This window comes from Mobula birostris, chromosome 6 (assembly GCF_030028105.1).
Source record: "Mobula birostris isolate sMobBir1 chromosome 6, sMobBir1.hap1, whole genome shotgun sequence".
Classification (NCBI taxonomy): Eukaryota; Metazoa; Chordata; class Chondrichthyes; order Myliobatiformes; family Myliobatidae; genus Mobula; species Mobula birostris.
The window spans coordinates 74,295,240-74,314,584 of NC_092375.1; the positions used below are offsets into that span (position 1 = coordinate 74,295,240).

At 42.0% G+C, this 19,345-nt stretch overlaps 1 protein-coding gene across 1 annotated transcript in view; it reads left to right on the forward strand.

Moving 5' to 3' along the window:
• The window catches only part of frmpd4 (FERM and PDZ domain containing 4), a 472,289-nt gene that overhangs the window by 294,758 nt on the left and 158,186 nt on the right, over positions 1-19,345 (forward strand). Inside the window, exons 3-4 of the mRNA XM_072262320.1 lie at positions 14,650-14,810; positions 16,296-16,398. Coding sequence (XP_072118421.1) covers positions 14,650-14,810; positions 16,296-16,398 — 264 coding nt within the window. The remainder of the gene's footprint in view (positions 1-14,649; positions 14,811-16,295; positions 16,399-19,345) is intronic.

Sequence of the window (19,345 nt, forward strand, 5' to 3'; positions counted from 1 at the left end):
CAAGAGCAAGTCCGTTAATATGCCTTGCTGTCATACCATAAGTAATGACTCATGGCTAGAGCTCAGTGGGTGGCATTCAGAGTCAGAAAGTTGTGGGTTCAAGTGTTACTTTCCAGGGTAGAGGAGTGGTGCACTGTCAGAGATGCTGAAGTTCAAGTGCAACTTATCAGTCTTCTTGGTGGATGTAAAAGATCCAACGGCAGTGTTCCATAGGAAATTACTGCACATGACAGTATTCAGAGTGGCACAGCATGGAATCAGGTCCCTCAGCTAACTGAATCCATTCCAGCTATCAAGTCCCTGTTGCTCTGGAACACTATGTTATTCTGTTCCTGTTCCCACCAGGTTCAGCTGCTCACCTGCATTCACTGGGCAACTTACAGTGAACAATTAACCGGCCAACCTAAATGTCTTTGGGACGTGAAAGGACACTGGAGAACCATGAGAAAACTTTAACAGACATAGGGAGAATGTGCAAGCACCACTCAAACAAAACAAGATTGAACCCTGGGTTGTTGGATATGTGAGGCATTAATTATGCGTGCTGCCCACTGTGCTATGTGTCGTAGGGTTGTAGAATGACTTTCATGAACTGAGCATTCATCATAGTGCTGTTGAGCCAATGAGGCAAAATTGTGGTGCGGACTTTGTTTTTAGAAAGGGAAATTCAGAGGCTACTTTACACACATTGAATCTGTTCCCATGGGTTTGAATTCTTTCTTTGATTACATTGGAAGAAGGTGGTGATGGAGGGGAAAGGATTGCTTTCATGTATTTAGGTTTTGGACCCAGGCCTTATTTAATGCTAATTAGACAACTCATAGGCAGGAAAGTATGGCTGGTATGTTTTCATTAATTTAGGTAGCCCTTTAAAGGGGACGGACAAAAATATTAGGGAATCACGGTGGAAGAATGAATCAGGGAAATGGAAAGGGCACCAGAAAACAAGCAAATGAATATTATGAAATTCTTGATGGCTTCAAAATCCCTTAAAATAATGTCACTGCTCTTCCCATTTTCGAAGCCAGTTAGAATACTCTCCACCACCCTGCATGAGGCAGACGCAATGGTAGTGGTGCAAGGCACAAAACCCTTTCGATTTGTATCTCCTTCATCTTGTCTTTGTTTAAATACATTGAAACATCTGCCTACTCTTTGTGCGGTGCTAGCCACTGGAATAAGACCCGTCTAAATTGGGAACAGCTGGGCCCTTAACGCGGTCTCAATGACTTTATTTTAATGCACGTTAGTTTTGTCCCACTCAATTGGTGCAGTAGCATTGCCAGGTAAAGGGCACAGAAGTAACCCCAAATCATGAATGTTTCTAAATACTCAACTTGTTATAGCAGAAATGAATGGAGACAGATCCCTGCTTGATGCAGTTGAAGCAGTCTAAAACGGGAATAATTGATGAATTCCATTGGAGCTGTTCTATCTGAGGATCTATCCTGGGCCCAACATGTTGATGCAGTTACAAAGAAGGCATGCAGTGGCTATATTCTATAAAGAGTTTGAGATTTAGCATGTCAGCAAACACATTCACAGATTTCTACAGATATATTGTGGAGAGTATTCTAACTGGCTCTGTCACAGCCTGGTACAGGGGAGGGCTACTGCACAGGATTGAAAAAAGCTGCAAAAAGTAGTAAACTCAGTCAGCTCCATCATAGGCATGTCCGTACCATCCAGGACATCTCTAAGGGGCGACGCTTCAAAAAAGTGGCATCCATTATTAAGGACCCGCATCACCGAGGACATCCCTCCTTTCATTGCTACCATCAGGAAGGAGATACAGGAGCCTGAAGGCACACACTCAATGATTGAGGAACAGCTTCTTCCCCTCCGCCATCAAATTCCTAAATGGACAATGTATCCATGAACACTACCTCACCACTTTTTTGCATGACTTCTTTAATTTAAATATTATATATTGTATACACATTCAATGTAATTCACAGTTTTTATTATTTCCATTGCAGTGTACTGCTGCCTGAAAAACAACAAATTTCATGACACATCCCAGTGATGTTAAACGTGATTGTGATTGTGATTCTGATGCAGCTAAGACATTGGACAGTAGCATAGGCATGTTGTCCCCTCTCTCTGTTATTCATACTCTACAAATCAATGGGATGATTTTTAGAGGCAGTGTACCATGAGCTGACATCAGTAAACATCTTACCGAATGGGATGAATTTTTAGTCGTATGTGATTGCTCAGTAGAGATGGTAAGAGCTGGAGGTTCCAACAATGAGTTAACCTGTATGAACTGAGCTGTGAACATGAATGTTGCAGTTGGCATCAATCCCCACAGTTAATATAGTGGAGACCTTGGACATACTACCAGATTGCTATTTCGTAACTCCGGCGGGAAATGTGCGTATAATGCTCAAATGCAGTAACTCCTGTGGTTGAACAGCCTGTTGACTCTCTGAGTCATCTGGCCAGAAAACGTGGTGCTTCAGTCAAGGCATTGGAATAGATCTTACACCGGTTATTAGAAGTATTTCGCACCTTTGTTCCTGATAGGACCACAAGACATAAGAGCAGAATAAGGACATTCAGTCCATCGAGTCTGCTCTGCCATTCCATTGTGGCTGGTTTATTATGCCTCTTAACCCCTTTTACCGACTTTCTCACTGTAACCTTTGACACCCTGATTTACCAAGAACCTATCAACCTCCGTCTTAATGACTTGGCCTCCACAGCTGTCTGTGGCAATGAATTCTACAGATTCACTGCCATGTAGCTAAGAAAATTCCTTCTCATCTTTGTTTTAAATGGGCATCTCTCTGTTCTGTGGCTGTGCCCTCTAGTCCTGGACTTACTCACTACAGGAAATACCCACTCTAACTAGGCCTTTCAATATTTGATAGGTTTCAATGAGATCCACCCTCATTCTTCTAAACTTCAGTGATTACAGGCCATATGCCATCAAATGCTCCTCGTATGTTAACCTTTTCATTCCCAGAATCATTCTCATGGACCTCACCTGGACCCTCTCCAATGCCAGCACATCTTTTCTTAGAAAAGGGGCCCAAAACAGCTCTCGATACTCCAAGTACGGTCTGACCAATTCCTTATAAAGCTTCAGCATCACATCCTTGCTCTTATATCCTATTTCTCTTGAAATGAATTCTAACATTGCATTTGCCTTCCTTACCACTGACTCAACCTGCAAGTTAACCTTTAGGGAATCTTGCACAAGGACTCCCAAGTCCCTTTGCACCTCTGATTTTTGAATTTTCTCCCTTTTTAAAAAATTAGTTTATGCCTTTATTCCTTCTTCCAAAGTGCATGACCATACACTATACTCCATCTGCCACTTCTTTGCCCATTCTCCTAATCTATTCAAGTCCTTCTGCAGACTCCCTGCTTCCTCAGCACTACCTGCCCCTCCACCTATCTTTGTATCATCTGCAAACTTAACCACAAAGCCAGCAAATCCTTATCCAAATCTTTGATATATAATGTGAAAAAAATCAGTACTAATGCCAACTTCTGTGGAACAACACTAGACACTGATAGCCAACCCCTTTTATTCTGACTCTTTACCTCCTGCCAATCAGCCAATATTCTATCCATGCTAGTGTCTTTCCTGTAATACCATAGGCTTTTGTTAAGTAGCCTCATCTGTGCATTTCCTCCTGAAAATCCAAGTACACAATGTCCACAGACACTCTTTTGTCTATCCTGCCTGTTATTTCCTCCAAGAATTCCAACAGGTTTATCAGGCAAAATTTCTCTTCAAGGAAACATGCTGATTTTGGCCAAGTACCCCAAAGCCTCATCCATAATAATGGACTCTAACATCTTCTCAACCACTGGTGTCAGGCTAACTGGCCTATAATTTCCTTTCTTCGGCCTCCCTCTCTTCTTAAAGAGTGGAGTGACATTTGCAATTTTCCATTCCTCCGAAACCATTCCTGAATATACTGATTCTTGGAAGATCATTACTAATGCCTCCACAATCTCTTCAGCTACCTCTTTCAGAACCCTGGGGTGTAATCTATCTGGTTCAGGTGATTTATCCACCTTCAGACTTTTCAGCTTCCCAGGCACCTTCTCCTTAGAAATAACTATGACACTCACTTCTGCCCCTGACACCCTTGAATTTCTGGTATACTGCTAGTGTGTTTCACAGAGAAGCCTGATGCAAAATACTTATTAAGTTCGTTCGCCATTTTTTGTTCCCCAATGCTACCTCTGCAGCTCATTTTACAGTGGTCCAATATCCATTCTTGCCTCTCTTTACTCTTTATATATCTGATAAAAACTTTTGGTGTCCTTTTTGATATTGTTGACTAGCTTACCTTCATATTTCATCTTTTCTCTCCTTATGTTTTTTTTTTCAGTTGCCTTCTGTTGGTTTTAAATTGTCCTAATCTTCTTTTGCTTTTATGGTGTCCTTAACTTCCCTTGTCACCCACAGTTGCCTCATCCTCCCTTTAAGTGCTTCTTCATCTTTGGAATGTATCCAACCTGTCCCTTCTGAATCATCCCCAGAAACTTCAGCCATTGATGTTCTGCCATCATCCCTGCTAGTATCACCTTTGACCAGCTCCTCTCTCATGCCTCTTTAATTCCCTTTACTCCACTGTAATGCTGATACATCTGACTTCATCTTCTCCCTCTTGAACTGCAGTGTGAATTCTATCATATGACCACTACCTCCAAAGGTTCCTTTACCTTAAGTTCCTTAATCGAATCTGGTTCATTGCACAACACCCACTCTAGAATTGCTTTCCCCTCGTTGGCTCAACCACAAGCTACTCTAAAAAGCCATCTCGTAGGCATTCTACTAATTCCTTCTCTTGGGATCCAGTACCAACCTGATTTTCCATATCATATTGAAATCCAACATGACTATCATAACATTGCCCTTATTATATGCCTTTTCTAATTCCCATTGAAATCCTGGCTACCGTTCAGGGAGCACGTACGTAACTCCCATCAGAATCTCTTTACCCTTGCAATTTCTTAACTCTATCCACAAGGATTCTACATCTTCCGATCCTACGTCACCTCTTCTTCAGGGTTTGAATTCATTTTTTTACCATGGAGCTACCCCCACCCCGTTTGCTAGCTACCTGTTCTTTCAATACAGGGTGTATCCCTAGATGTTAAGTTCCCAATTATGGTCTTCTTTTAGCCATGACTCTGTGATGCCCTCAATGTCATACCTGCCAAACTCTAACTATGCAACCAGATCACCGTCTTATTCCAAACACTATGTTCACTAAAATATAACACCTTTATTCATCACCCTTTTCGATGGTTTTATTATCAGTGCTTGTTACTTCCAAGTAGAAGATCCATTGCTAGAATTGGCTTCCCTGAATGTAGGGAAGTTGGTGTGAGCCAAACTAACAGGTCAAAAATATTGGTGAGAAATCCAGGGATGACCTCATGTGTTCAATTGCCACGTGGGGAGCTGTGGAATTTAAACTTGGTTAATTGGACATTGCCCGCTGGTCAGAAGATACAAAAACCTGAAAGCACGCACCACCAAGCTCAAGGACAGCTTCTATCCTGCTTTTATGATAAAGTCTCCTGGTATGATAAGATAGACATCTGACCTCATAATTCTGCCTTGTGCCTTATTGTTTGCCTGCTCTGCACTTCTTCTGTAACTGAGACACTTTATTCTGAAGTTCATTATTGTTTTCCCTTGTACAAGTTCAATGCATTGTTGTAATAAAATGCATTCATTACAACAATGAATTAAGGTAGCACAAAGGAATGTATAGATGGCAAGGAAAACCTTATTTTTCACCATGCCTCACAATATAACAATAATAACCCAATTCCAATTTCAAAACATTTGTCAAACATTGAACTTTGAGAAAGTTTTTGGAGGTAAAGAAAGTTTTCAGAGAGGAAGCTAAGACAGCTGAAGGCTTGTCCTCCAGGCTTGGATCTGTAACTGAGACGAATATATGGTCTGAGTTAGAAGGTCAGTAGGAGAAGATAATATGCACTGAGGCTATGAAGAGTTTTAGAGTCGATGACATTTCATTCTGAATTTAGTTCCTGCAGGACAGTTTTAGTACGTAAATATCAATGAACACACATTATGCTAATTGTTCATTCTCTAACTAAGACCTGTCTTACCTTGCCTTTGCAAAAATTGATCTAGGAGCCACATGATCAATGATAAAAAGCAATGTGTAATAAGACTGTTCAAACATGTCAATTATGATTTCTATCAAAGTGAGAGAAATGTACTCTATGATAGGAAAAGGTCCAAAGAGCCAAAACGGCCTCACTGCATGTATGTAATTTTCTTAAGTCTGTTAAATTAAGTTTTCCGTTGTTGTATGAGCCAAGGCAGAAAGATTCTAAACTGCTGAGTAGGCATAAAGCTAAGAATTGCTTTAGTTTTGTAGAGTACTAGCCCCATGTAGTGCAAGATGCAATATTTCCTGAAAACTTGATGCCACCGAATTATGAAGTTGCTGTAAAGCCAGACATAACCAGTTTCTCTATGGATGTATCTTATATGAGAAGTATGTTGCCTGTACAGAAGCATTTTGGTTAATTCTTTTTTTTTTAACTAAAAGAACAACTTAATTGGTGATTTTACATTTTATTATTAAGTTTGGCACTTTATTAAATTTCTTCTCTGAGGATCATCGCCTTGTCATGATGGAAAAGGTGGTGAGATCCTGACATCCCGAGAACGATGCTGCCTGGTAGTGTCACCCATGCTGCAAAGGTAAATGCAGAGGCTCCAGAACAAGAAACGATCTAAGCAAGACCTCAATGGCAGAGTTGGCGGAAGATGATGACACGTCACAGCGACAGTGAAGGGACCCCAGACATATTACATGCCATTCCACTGGACCCTGAGCTAAATCTATCATACATTGTGTGGTGGCTGCCTGTACCTCAGCCTCCCTGCATTAAACAAAGTCACGCACAGGGAATAACCCCTCGACTCGAGTGATCACACTACTACTCTACTTCGCATTGATCTGCGCTGGTGTCTTGTGCTGATCATCAGGACAGTGGTTTATGTCAGTAGCTTGCAGGATCCAAGACAAAAAAGGGAGTAAGGATGCCTTGGTTTTGAGGGGGGGTGGTGTAGGTGTTTAAACTTGGAGGTTGGAATTATATCATATAGCAAAAAGATCATTTGGGTGCTTCATAATATTTCTTTGAAAAATTAGATTACTGCACTTAATAGCTTGAATTTAACTTCCCTGGTAGCCATGATGGGACTCGTACTCAAATCATTAGATTGATGGCCTTGGCTTTGGAGTATTAGGCCAATAATTTAACCACTTTCTCCTGTGACCGCACCCCCCCCCCAAAAAGCTTTTGTACAGTTTTATACAGGAGTTTTCCACCTTGTTTTATGCTGTAAAACTAACAAGGATTTGGACAGGAAGATCGATAGAATCAGTTATCTTACTGTGCCAGTCATGATGTTGGTCTGCATGGATGTTATTTAGAAAAATGGGTGATGAAGAACTGTAATGGGAACAGAAAACACTGGAAATACTCAGCATCCGTAATGGGAGACACGGAGCCAGGTCTTCTAGTATAATCAGGACCGTTAAATTTCCAGTAATTATTCGGTTTTATTCAGAATGGCCATTTTAACAAAGGTCATTTGACCTGAAAATTAATTTCAATTTCTCAACCCATTGATGCTTCCCAGACTGCTGGGTATTTTCCACAACTTTGCTTTTATTTCTATATTGTCTTAAGTGCTTCTGACACTTTCAAGATGGATACTAGACCATTTCTCTAGGTGCAGAGGAGATTTACAAGGATGTTGCCTGGATTAGGGAGCATGCCTTATGAAAACAGGTTGAGTGAACTCGGCCTTTTCTCCTTGGAGCGACGGAGGATGAGAGGTGACCTGATAGAAGTGTATAAGATGATGAGAGGCATTGATCATGTGGATAGTCAGAGGCTTTTTCCCAGGACTGAAATGGCTGCCACAAGAGGGCACAGGTTTAAGGTGCTGGGGAGTAGGTACAGAGGAGATGTCAAGGGTAGGTTTTTTACGCAGAGAGTGCTGAGTGCATGGAATGGGCTGCCAGCAACAGTGGTGGAGGCGGATATGATAGGGTCTTTTAAGAGACTTTTGGATTGGTACATGGAGCTTAGAAAAATAGAGGGCTATGGCTAACCCTAGTAATTTCTCAGGTAAGGGCATTTTTTGGTACAACTTTGTGGGCCGAAGGGCCTGTATTGTGCTGTAAGTTTTCTATGTTTCTGTATAATATTTAGTTGGCCCTGCTCCAGTAAATAAATGATGAATTACTTTGGCTGTATAAATTTTATGAATAAATGAACATTACAAATACAGAGAGTGTCTGCTTTTGCATGTGTGAATTATGCATGCCTTTTATTCATGGGATGGGATCTTACAAGCTTGTTGTCACTTTGACCTGACATTAAGCAGGAGATGTACAAAAATTAGACAACAGTGGAAATTGTTCCTACAAATTAACAGAAGGGAAAAATGTTAATTATGCATATAAAACTACTAGCCTCATTCCCATGATATGACCTGAACCAGCAAATGGTGGACATAGTCCACGTTTAGACTAGAGTCAGGTGAAAAACCAAGTAGTTCACCTCAGGTAGAAGAACGGCTGAACACCATAAGGTGCCTGGGAGTAAGACTGTCCACTGCACTCAAGTCTCAAGTGCTCTTCTCCTCACATTAACCTCTCAGCTTCCATTGCCAATCCAGCACCCGTCTAGATTATGTCCTGTGTCTTATATTTTGTATGTTGCAACACCCAAACAAAATGTGGATAGGTCATTAAGCATTGTTGTGGCAAAGTCTTTTGTCTAGTTTATGTATAATTAGCCTGTTGTAGCAGGCCTCCAGAGTGCATTTAAACCAGTGAAGACCTGGACTAGAAATTTTATGTGGTGCACGTTTCTATGACAGAACTTTATCATGTTGCCCCTCATTAAGAAATTGAGAATTCACTGCAACTGAGATGAAAACTGAATTGCTCTGTAAAAAGTTCTGAGATCTCAATGCAGAATGAGCCTGCAGGTTACATACTTAACTTGCACTGCGTTAACAGTAATGCCTGAAAATGCAGAACATTTCCCATGGATGTCTGGAGCATGTTTGGAGATCCATCCTGCATGTAAGGCTTGTGCACAGGTAGCTTTCACAATATATGTGTGGTCTACCTCAGGAAGATTTCAAAGAGTTCTGCTTGGAGCCATCTACATCAGGTTACCTCTAACCTCTCTGTTTGCTCCAACCCTTGAAATCCTCATTTCAGTCCCCCTCTCACCCTGCCAAGGACTGAAAATCCAGTTTCTCTCACACCACTTAACCCTCAGCACACCACCCATGACTGTAAAGAAAGGCCTTTAGCACACAAAATATGCTTAGGGACTGGTATGCTATGCAGTGCATGCATTTGGCTGTCACTCATTTCTGGTTTAGTGTACAAAGCAATTTCTATGCCTCTGCAGAATTACCAAATAAAATAAGAAATAATAAAGCCTTGAGCTATCACCAACAGTGACCTAGATAAAGCAAAAACATTGATAGAGCTCCTTGAAGTGTCCTCGGAATGTAACCATATCTGTAGATTTCAGGAACATTCTTGCCGTGTGAGGGCTGTTAGGATTCTGGTCGAACCCTGCAATGATTTATTATGCTGTGCAATATTTTTCTCCTTATCTAGGAAGAATATGTTTGAGTCAAAGACAATCAACAAGGGTTTACTAGATTGATTCTTGGGAAGAGAGGCTGCCCTATGTTCAACAGTGCATACACTACTCAACATTAGTGTGGATGGCACCCAGCACTGACTGAACATCTCATCCAGTAATGAGTCTGGCCCTTCATTGGAGAAAGAAAACATGTAACATAGAAGAGTACAGAACAGAAACAGGCCATTCTGCCCACAGTGTTGTGCTGAACCAGCTAAAAAGCAAATCAAATATATCCAAACACAAGTCCTTCCTGCCTAAACCATGTCCATAGTCCTCCATCTTCCTTACATCCATGTCTCCTAAAAGGCTTTAATGTATTTGCCTCTACCTCCATACCAGATATCCACAACTCACTGAGTAAAAATCCTACCCCTCGCATCCCTTTTGAACCTACCCCCTCTCACCTTTGATGTATGCTCTCTGGTATTAGACATTTCAACCTTGGAAAACAGATACTCTCTGTCCACTCTATCTACACCTCTCATAGTCTTGTAAACCTCTGTCAGATCTCTCCTCAGCCTCCAGTGCTCCAGAGAAAACAAACCAAGTTTATCCAGCCTCTTGTGATAGCACAGGTCTTCTAATCCTGGCAGAATCCTGGTAAATCTCTTCTGCACCCTCTCCAAACCCTCAATATCCTTCCTGCAGAGGTGTGACCAGAATTGTATGCAATATTCGAGATGTGGCCTAACAAGAGTTTTTAAAAGTTGTAACATAATCCCTTGACTTTTGAACACAATGCCTCAACTAATATAAGCAAGCATTCCATCAGCCATCTTAACCACCTTATCGACCTGTGTAGCCACTTTCAAAAAGTTATGAATGTATCCCAACATCTTGCTTTTCAGCAACACTGTTAAGGACCTTGCCCACCCACAGTGTGCTGACTCCTTGCGTTTGCCCTACCGAGGTGCAACACTTCATAATTATTTGAGTTAAACTCCATCTGCCATTTCTCAGCCCATATCTGCAACTGGTCTATATATCATGTTGTATTCTTTGGCAGTCTTCTACACTATCCACAACTCCACCAATCTTGGTATTATGTGGAAAACTACTAACCCACCCATCTACATTTTCATCCAGATCATTTACATACATTACAAACAGCAGAGGTCCCAGCACAGATCCCTGCGGAACTTCACTATTTACAAACCTTCAACTCAAATAAGTCCCTTCAACTACTACCCTGTGTCCTCTATGCGCAAACCAGTTCTAATTCCAAACAGCCAATTCACTGTGGATCCCATGCACCTTAATTTCCTGTATGAGCCTCCCATGAGGGACTTTGTCAAGCGCCTTACTAAAATCCATGTAGCAACATCCACCGCCCTACCCACATCAATCTCGTCACCTTGTCAAAAAAACTCAATCAATTTGGTAAGACACGGCCTGCCACTCACAAAGCCATGCTGGCTCTCCCAAATTAGGCATTGTGTTTCCAAATGCTCATATATCTTATCCTTAAGAATTTTCTCCAGCAGTTTCCCTACAGCTGATGTGAGACTCACCAGTCTATAGTTCCCATGATCTTTCCTTGTTCTCTTCTTAAATAGAGGTACAGCATTAGCCATTCGCCAGTCCTCTGGAACCTCACCTATGGCTAGAGAGGACACAAAGACACTGGTCAAGGCCCCAGCAATCTCATCACATGCCTCTATCAATAGCCTGGTGTAAATCCCATCAGGTCCTGGGGACATCCATCTTAATACTCACAAGAAGAGCCAACACTTCCTCCTCCTTGACCTCTAAATGCCCTGATATAATTATACACTCAACATTGAACTCCTGGTCCTCCATATCCTTTTCCTTGGTAGACACTGAAGGAAAGTATTTATTAAGTAGCTCACTCACATTCTTTGCATCCAAGCAAATGTTCCCCCCTTTATCCTTGAGCAGACCCACCCTCTCCCTAGTTATCCTCTTGCTCTTGATGTATGTATCGAATGCCTTGGGATTCTCTTTAATCCTTCCTGCCATGGACTTTTCATGCCCCTCTGGCTTTCCTAATTCCCTTCTTTAGTTCTTTTCTGGCTTCTTTATACACCTCATGTGCTTCATTTGATCCTGACCTCCTTTTTCTTTTTGGCTAAATTCATCAACACTCTGGATATCCAAGGTTCTCTCATCTTTCCATCCCTGTTCATCTTTCTAACGGGAACATACCTTTCCTGTGCACCATGCAATTTGTCTTTAAACTCCTTCCACATGTCTGCTGTGGACTTGCCAAAGAAAGGGTGTTCCCAATTAATGCTTCTTAGTTCCTGCCTATTGCCCTCATGATTTGCCGTACTCCAATTTAAAACTCTCCCACAAGGAACATACCTATCTTTATCTATAACTATCCTGAAAGTTAAGGACCTGTGGTCACTGTTCACTAACTGTTCACTCAGTGAAAGGTCAGTCACCTGGCCAGGATCATTACCCAACACCAGGTCCAGTACGGCACCTCTTCTTGTTGGATCATTTATATATTGATGTAAGAAACCTTCCTGGATACACTTAACAAATTCTGCCCCATCTAAACCCCTTGCACTAAGAAGGTCCCAGTTTATATTAGGGAAATTGAAATCATTACAATACCCCTATTATTTTTACACATTTCCTTAATCTGATTATTTATCTGTTCCTCGATGTCCAGGTGGAGGAAACAAAAGCCAAGCAAAACTCCAACGATGTCATGCAGATGATAGCAGCATGAAATAGTTCTATTCCATCAGTAATCACAATTGGGCACCATGGCAGCGTAACAGTCAGCACAATGTTAGCTCGGGGTGTCAGAGTTCAGAGTTCAATCCCGGCATCGGCTGTAAGGAGTTCGTAAATCCTCCCTGTGCAATGCATGGATTTTCTCCAGGTGTTCTGGTTTCCTCCCACTGATAGAGGGTTAATTGCTTATTGTAAATTGTCCTGTGATTAGGCTAGGGTTAAATTGGGAGTTGCAGGTGGTGTGGCTTGAAGGGCTGAAAGCGTCTGTTCCAAGCAGTATCTCTAAAGAAATAGATAGATAGGTAGATAGGTGAATGAATAAATAAATAAAGAAATAACATTGGCTAACTAACTCCTGTCACCCAAGTTAATGCATATCATGTGTAATAAAAGCAGCAATATGTGTAAGGTAAGGGGCCTCAGGTGCAGATCACCATAGGCAACAACAGGAACAGGTTGCAACTGCACAATATGACTACACAGGATGCTTCACTGGATGTCTCTGACCATCTGGGCAGCTAATTCCTGGACTTCCTCTGACAGGAAGGGAACAGAATTTAATATACTGGCTGCATGATACACTGCCCAACCGAGTTTGCCTGACAAGACACTGACAGGGTGACAATTGTGTGTCTGGGTTGAGTTAGTAGTGTAAAGTGACAAGAGTGTTGGTGAAAATTGCTTTCGAGCATTCAGGGACTTCATCTTCCTTCTTTTCCTTGTATGCAAGAATAGTTAAAGAGCTTTGCTTTCACTGGAGTGTCAATGGTAATGCGATATTACTGATTCCAGTCTAATACAATAGTTCTTGAACAGTGGCTGAGGTAAAAAAAGGCACTGCAAAATGCAGCCATTCAGGAGGTGAGCTAGTTGACAATGCAAGTTCCAAAGTCTTCTGCAAATGATAAGACCAATTGATTACAGTAAACGTTCCATCAGTTTTCAGGTGTATCCAGGCCAGGATCAGGGCAAGATAAGCCCCGTTAGTAGTCATTGCATCCCCATTGCAATGATGTGGATTCATCTCCTCCCCTTCTGCAATGTGCTGTGTAGCAACACTCAAGGGCTTGGAGACACAGTTTCAAGAACTGTCCAAATTTGGCATTATTACAGACATTTTAGATGCATTTCCATTGTATACTTGGTTCTATTACTTGGCTGACCACATCACAATAGCAAATGTCTGGCCTTGTAAGCAGTGTGGAACCCTAATAGATAGAGAGATGGGTGGGGGGGCCATCAGGGCCACCTTATGGGATCACAGGGGCTTCCTGTGCCTATTTACCCCTGTAATACATCATGTGTGGGCAGAATGTTGTGACACCCCACCCTCTGGCCCAAGGCTATAACTTAGTCACCAGACTCATTCCAACCCGATGGAAAACATTAAATTTGGTTGTGCATCTGATTTTTCCCTCTGCATGGCTTTGCAGATCCTGTTCCTGTGGGCCCTGCTGTCATTTCAGACACTTGGTGGGGCCACTTTCCAACCATTGCCCCATTCAGAATGCATTGGACAGGCTCCAGGCAACTTCTGCCGAAGTTGTTAAATTGGATTGTTATTGATACATGTACAGGGAAAAATATTGTTTTGCATGGCATCCATACTGATCATTAAATCGCATCTGTACATCAAGACACAACAAGAGAAAACAATAACAGAAAAGTATGACATCACAGGGGAAGTGTAGTGCAGGTAGACAATAAGAAAATGAGTTTCGGGCCGGTGAATAGAGCAGAGGCAGACGATCAGCTGTGATCTTGATGAATGGGAGAATAGGCTTGGTGGTGAATGGCCATTTCTGCCCCTAGTTCTTCCTTGTAGTTGGTTGTAGTTGAGGAGTGTGTTTGTGTGTGCTGCTACTCTGCATTTCCAGCATCTGCAGAATCTCTTGTGTTCATGATGAAGTGTCGGACCTGGTTAAAATAATTTTTATATTGGAATAAAACAAGTTCTAGATGGGTCAGGCTGTTCCATGTCAGCCTGGTTCAGTAATTTGTCCAGGCCAGAATGATTTTATTTGTAATACAGTGCTGGCATTCTGTTCTTGATCAAACTTGGTGTTTTAACCTCAAACATATTAATATCAGTAAGAAATAAGTTATGAGAACTCTAGCTTGGGTTTGGATTGGACTGTCTTGCCATCACTGTATTAATATCACAATGCTAATTATCAACCTCAGAAAAACTGCAGCAACCAAAAAGAATTCTCTCCATGTGTTCTTTTCCAGCCATGTGACCCAGTCAACGAGCTTTGAAGACCCTCGACTTGAGGGAAGCCAGGTTGTACAGCCAACTTCTCGGAGGATCGAGATGAAGCGGGATCCAGTGCTGGGCTTTGGGTTTGTTGCGGGCAGCGAGAAGCCGGTTGTTGTGCGGTCTGTAACTCCAGGTAAGGATATAAACAAAGCAAAACACACAAAATGCTGGGGGACCCATCAGGCCAGGCAGCGTCTAAAGGAAAGAATAAACATTTGACACTTCAGGCCGAGACCCTTCATCAGGCCTGGAGAAAAAGACGAGAAGTCAGAGTAAGAATGGGGGGAGTGGAGGAAGAAACACAGGTGATGGGTGAAACCGGGAGGGGGGAAGGATGAAGTAAAGAGCTGGGAAGTTGATTGGTGAAAGAGATACAGAGCTGGAGAAGGGTGAGTCTGATAGGAGAGGGCAGAAGGCCATGGAGGAAAGAAAAGGGGGGTGGAGCACCAGAGGGAGCTGATAAGGTGAGAGAGGGAAATGGGAATCGGGAATGGTGAACCAAAGGGGCATTACTGTAAGTTTGAAAAATCGACGTTAATGCCATCAGTTTGGAGGCTACCCAGATGGAATATAAGGTGTTGCTCCTCCAACCTGAGTGTGGCCTCATCGCAACAGTAGAGGAGGACATGGGCTGACATGTCAGAAATGGGAAGTGGAATTAAAATGGGTGGCCACTGGGAGATCCTGCTTTTTCTGAAAGACGGAATGTAGGTGCTTAGTGAAGCGGTCTTGCAATCTACGTTGGGTGTATTGATATACCGATATACAGGAGGCTACGAAACATAGAAGATGATCACAACAAACTCACAAGTGAAGTGTCGCCTCACCTGGAAGCACTGTTTGGAGCCCTGAGTGGTAGTGAGGGAAGGGTTGTAGGAACAAATGCTACACCTGCCCCTACACCTCCTCCCGAAACGTCGACTACTTACTCTTCTCCATAGATGCTGCCTGGCCTGCTGAGTTTCCCCAGCATTTTGTGTGTGTTGCTTGGATTTCCAGCATCTTCAGATTTTCTCTTGTTTGTAATATAAACAATGCAGCTCATATTCTCCAAGTAATTTTTTCCAATCCTTTAGTCTATTTCATTAGCTTTAGTCCTTGTTTTCATCAGTAGCACACTTTGGTAAAGTGAAGGATATAAGCAAGCCTTAGTCTCCTCTGATCCTTCTGTCAATCAAATGATGTGGGTGATGAGGCAAAGACAGGTGAATAGGGTGGGATCAGCTTGGGTTTTACTGTTGAATACTTAGCCTAGCCTTCCCAAGAACTAGCTATAATCCTTCTAGTTTCCACCGTTGCACTTGAAGAGTTTGCCAGCGTCAGGAATATTACTGAATTCATCTTTCTTGCAAATTGTCTGAACAATTTCATTGGGAATTCTAAAGGCTGGTCATTCTTTCCCTTTCACGGACTGGTTACTTAGAGGCTGACCTAACTGGCAGATGGTCACAAAGTTCCACCACTTGGTATTTCTGGCCAGTGCAATGAATAATGAAATGATTAAGTACCAAGTGTCAGGGAAAGTCAGGGCTGATTTAAGTTATGGCACTTTAACAAGCTGCTATTTTCGAAGTCAATAGATAATGCAGCTCATGTCACTTCTAACATTTTCTTCCAGGTGGGCCATCTGAAGGCAAGCTGATACCCGGAGACCAAATAATAAAGATAAATGACGAACCTGTCAACACAGCTCCTAGGGAGAGAGTCATTGACCTTGTAAGGTAACGGCTTTTAATTTACATATGGACACTGATCGTTAGCCAACCAAAATCAGGAAATGATGTAAGGGGATTCGCACTGCTGTATGAGATTGACACATTTGTGTGTTGATAGGGGAAAACAGAAATAGGTTTGGAATGAATAAGGAAGTTTCTCTTTATTACTTTCTGTGGCTGACTTGGATAGACAAATTATTCAACTATTCATGCCTAAAAATAGTGACTTGCCTGCATTATAACTTATCAAAGATCAGTCACTGGCACGCAAGCATTTGTTATTTGGAAATTCATTCTTTACTGCACCAGATTCTGAAATAACTGCACTAGCTATCGAAGAGCAAAAGCTCCTTGCTGAAGGGGAATGGCACACAGTAAGGCCTCCCACCTGCCATCCTTCATGAGTCACAGAGAAACTGCAATGCTGCAGGAGTGATTCTTTGCATTGTAGGTCAGTTTCAAAGTTGCATTTTAGTAAAGAAGGTCTCCGTCCCATCCATTATCTTTAATGCCTGTCTCCACGGAATCTACATGAATGTGCAGATGTAACTATCGAGTTCTTGAATGACTAAAAGACATTCTGATCACCAATATAATGACCATAGTTACTAACCACCTACTATGTATCAACTGGGGTACGGCAAGTCTGTGTCTTTATTGATGCTTTGCTACACACTTGAGTGCTCGGTGAAGGGTGCAAATGCTTTTTTTTGCTGGTGGGAGGGAGGTTGTTGCTTTGCTGCAGCTTATGCATGGGAGAGGGTGCTGGGGGAGCTTTTGGGTTCTAACATTTAACTGTCATTCATTCCTTGGGGCACTCCTCTGTTTTTGTGGATGGTTGCAAAGAAAAACAATTTCAGGACGTATATTGTATACATTTCTCTGACATTAAGTGTACCTTTGAAACCTTCAGGAACTCAGTAAAAGTGAAGTTTTTTTTGGTGTGCCGTACTCTCCCAGAGCCTCGGTGATCACTTTTCAAGTGGCTGTCTTGGAGGAAAGATTCTGTGAGTGGTCCCCCACGTCCTTCTCACAGAGTAGTTTTTTTTTACGAGGGCGAGTTGCGAGCTCGACACTCAACCTGGCACGGATGGAAAGCGTGCCCGGGAACAGCCCGACTGGTTTCGAACTCGGAAACCTTCGCTCCGTAGTCTGGTGCTGATGTCACTGTGCCACCAGCCGGCCTAAAAGTGAAGTAGCAGATATCAAACCAAAGAGTAGATGATTGTGCTTCATGCAGACCCTTAGAAATAATCAATAAACCATCACAGTATCAAGATAATCTGAATTGGTTAATTGTCCAGTTAATTATTGCAAGCATCTAAATAGCGGAGCTTTTTTCTTGACATATCGGCTATTTCTTCACGTTATAAATAAGCCTGTTTAAGTAGGGGAAAGAGAGAGGGACAGCTAATAAAATATGGAATGAAAAATTGTTGTGAGAACAGCATATCCAGTAACTTGGAGCACAAATGCTGTGTTGTTGTTTAATCCAAAAGATTTTGGAGGATTCAGTATTTTTCATTTTCTAATACTGCTCAGTAAATGACTAATGGTTTGCTTTTGGCACTTAATCAACTTGAGCTAGCTTCAGTGTAGCCATGCTTCTGAAGGTTTTTGGTGCCTTAGGTTCAAAAAGTTCAAAGGTTCATTTATTATCAAAGTACGTATGCAGAATACAACTCTGGGATCTGTCTTCCCTAGATAGCCATGAAATAAAGAAAACCATGGAGTTCATTCAAAGAAGAAAACCATCAACCCAACAAATAAATTCAATTAACCCCCCCCCCGAGAAAAACATTGGTGAACTGTGGGAACATCAAACACCGATTTGTTTTTCTACGGAAGTGGGGAAGAAAATTGCTCGCTCACTGTTCTATCCATTCAGACTATCATCATCACTCAAAAGGAAGCATCTCCCCTTTGTCATTCTGTAGTTGACCTCAGTATTATAATACCATAGTTCATTTCCACTACAACAGACAAGCTTTGATGCCATAAGCAGCCAAGCTATGCAGTTGAGATTGCAAATGGAGCTGGAAAGGACATGTAATTAGGGGAATGTCACAATTGTAATGGGGGACTTCAATATGCAAGGTGATTGGGAAAATCAAGGTGGTGTCGGATCACAAGAGAAGGAATTCGTTGGATGCCTACGAGATGGAATTTTAGAGCAGCTTGTGCTCGAGCTTACTAGAGTAAACGTTCTCTTAGATTGGGTATTGTGCAATAACCCAGATTTTATTGATCAGCTTAACATAAAGGAACCCTTAGGCGGCAGCGATCATAGTGCAATTTGAGAGGGAAAAGCATTAGTCAGACGTATCAGTATCATAATAGAATTACAGAGACATGAGAGAGGAGCTTGCCCAGATGGATTGGAGGGTGATACTGGCGAGGATGACAGCAGAACAGAGGTGGCTGAAGTTTCTGGGAATAGTTCACAAGGCACAGGATAGATATGTCCCACAGAAGAAGTTGTTCTCAAACGGCAGGGGTAGGCAACCATGGCTGACAGGGGAAGTTAAGGACTGCATAAAAGCTATATAAGGTAGCTTATAAGGTAAGAGGCATAAAAGCCATATAAGGTAAGACTGCATATAAGGTAGCAAAAGTGAGTGGGAAGCTTTTAAAATCGAACAAAGGGCAAATAAATAGGTTTTTTTCAGTTATGTAAAGAGTAAAAGGGAGGTGAGAGTTGATATTGGACCACTGGAAGATGATGTTGGTGAGGTAGTAATGGGGGATAAAGAAATGACAGATGAACTTAAGAAGTACATTGCTTCAATCTTCACTGTGGCATACAATAGCTGCATGCCAGAGGTCCATGAGTGCATTGGGCATGATCTTTCAAAAATCACCTGATTCTGGCATGGTCCCAGAGGACTGGAAGATTGCAAATATCACTCCACTCTTTAATAAGGGGGGGAAGACAAAAGAGAGGACATTATAG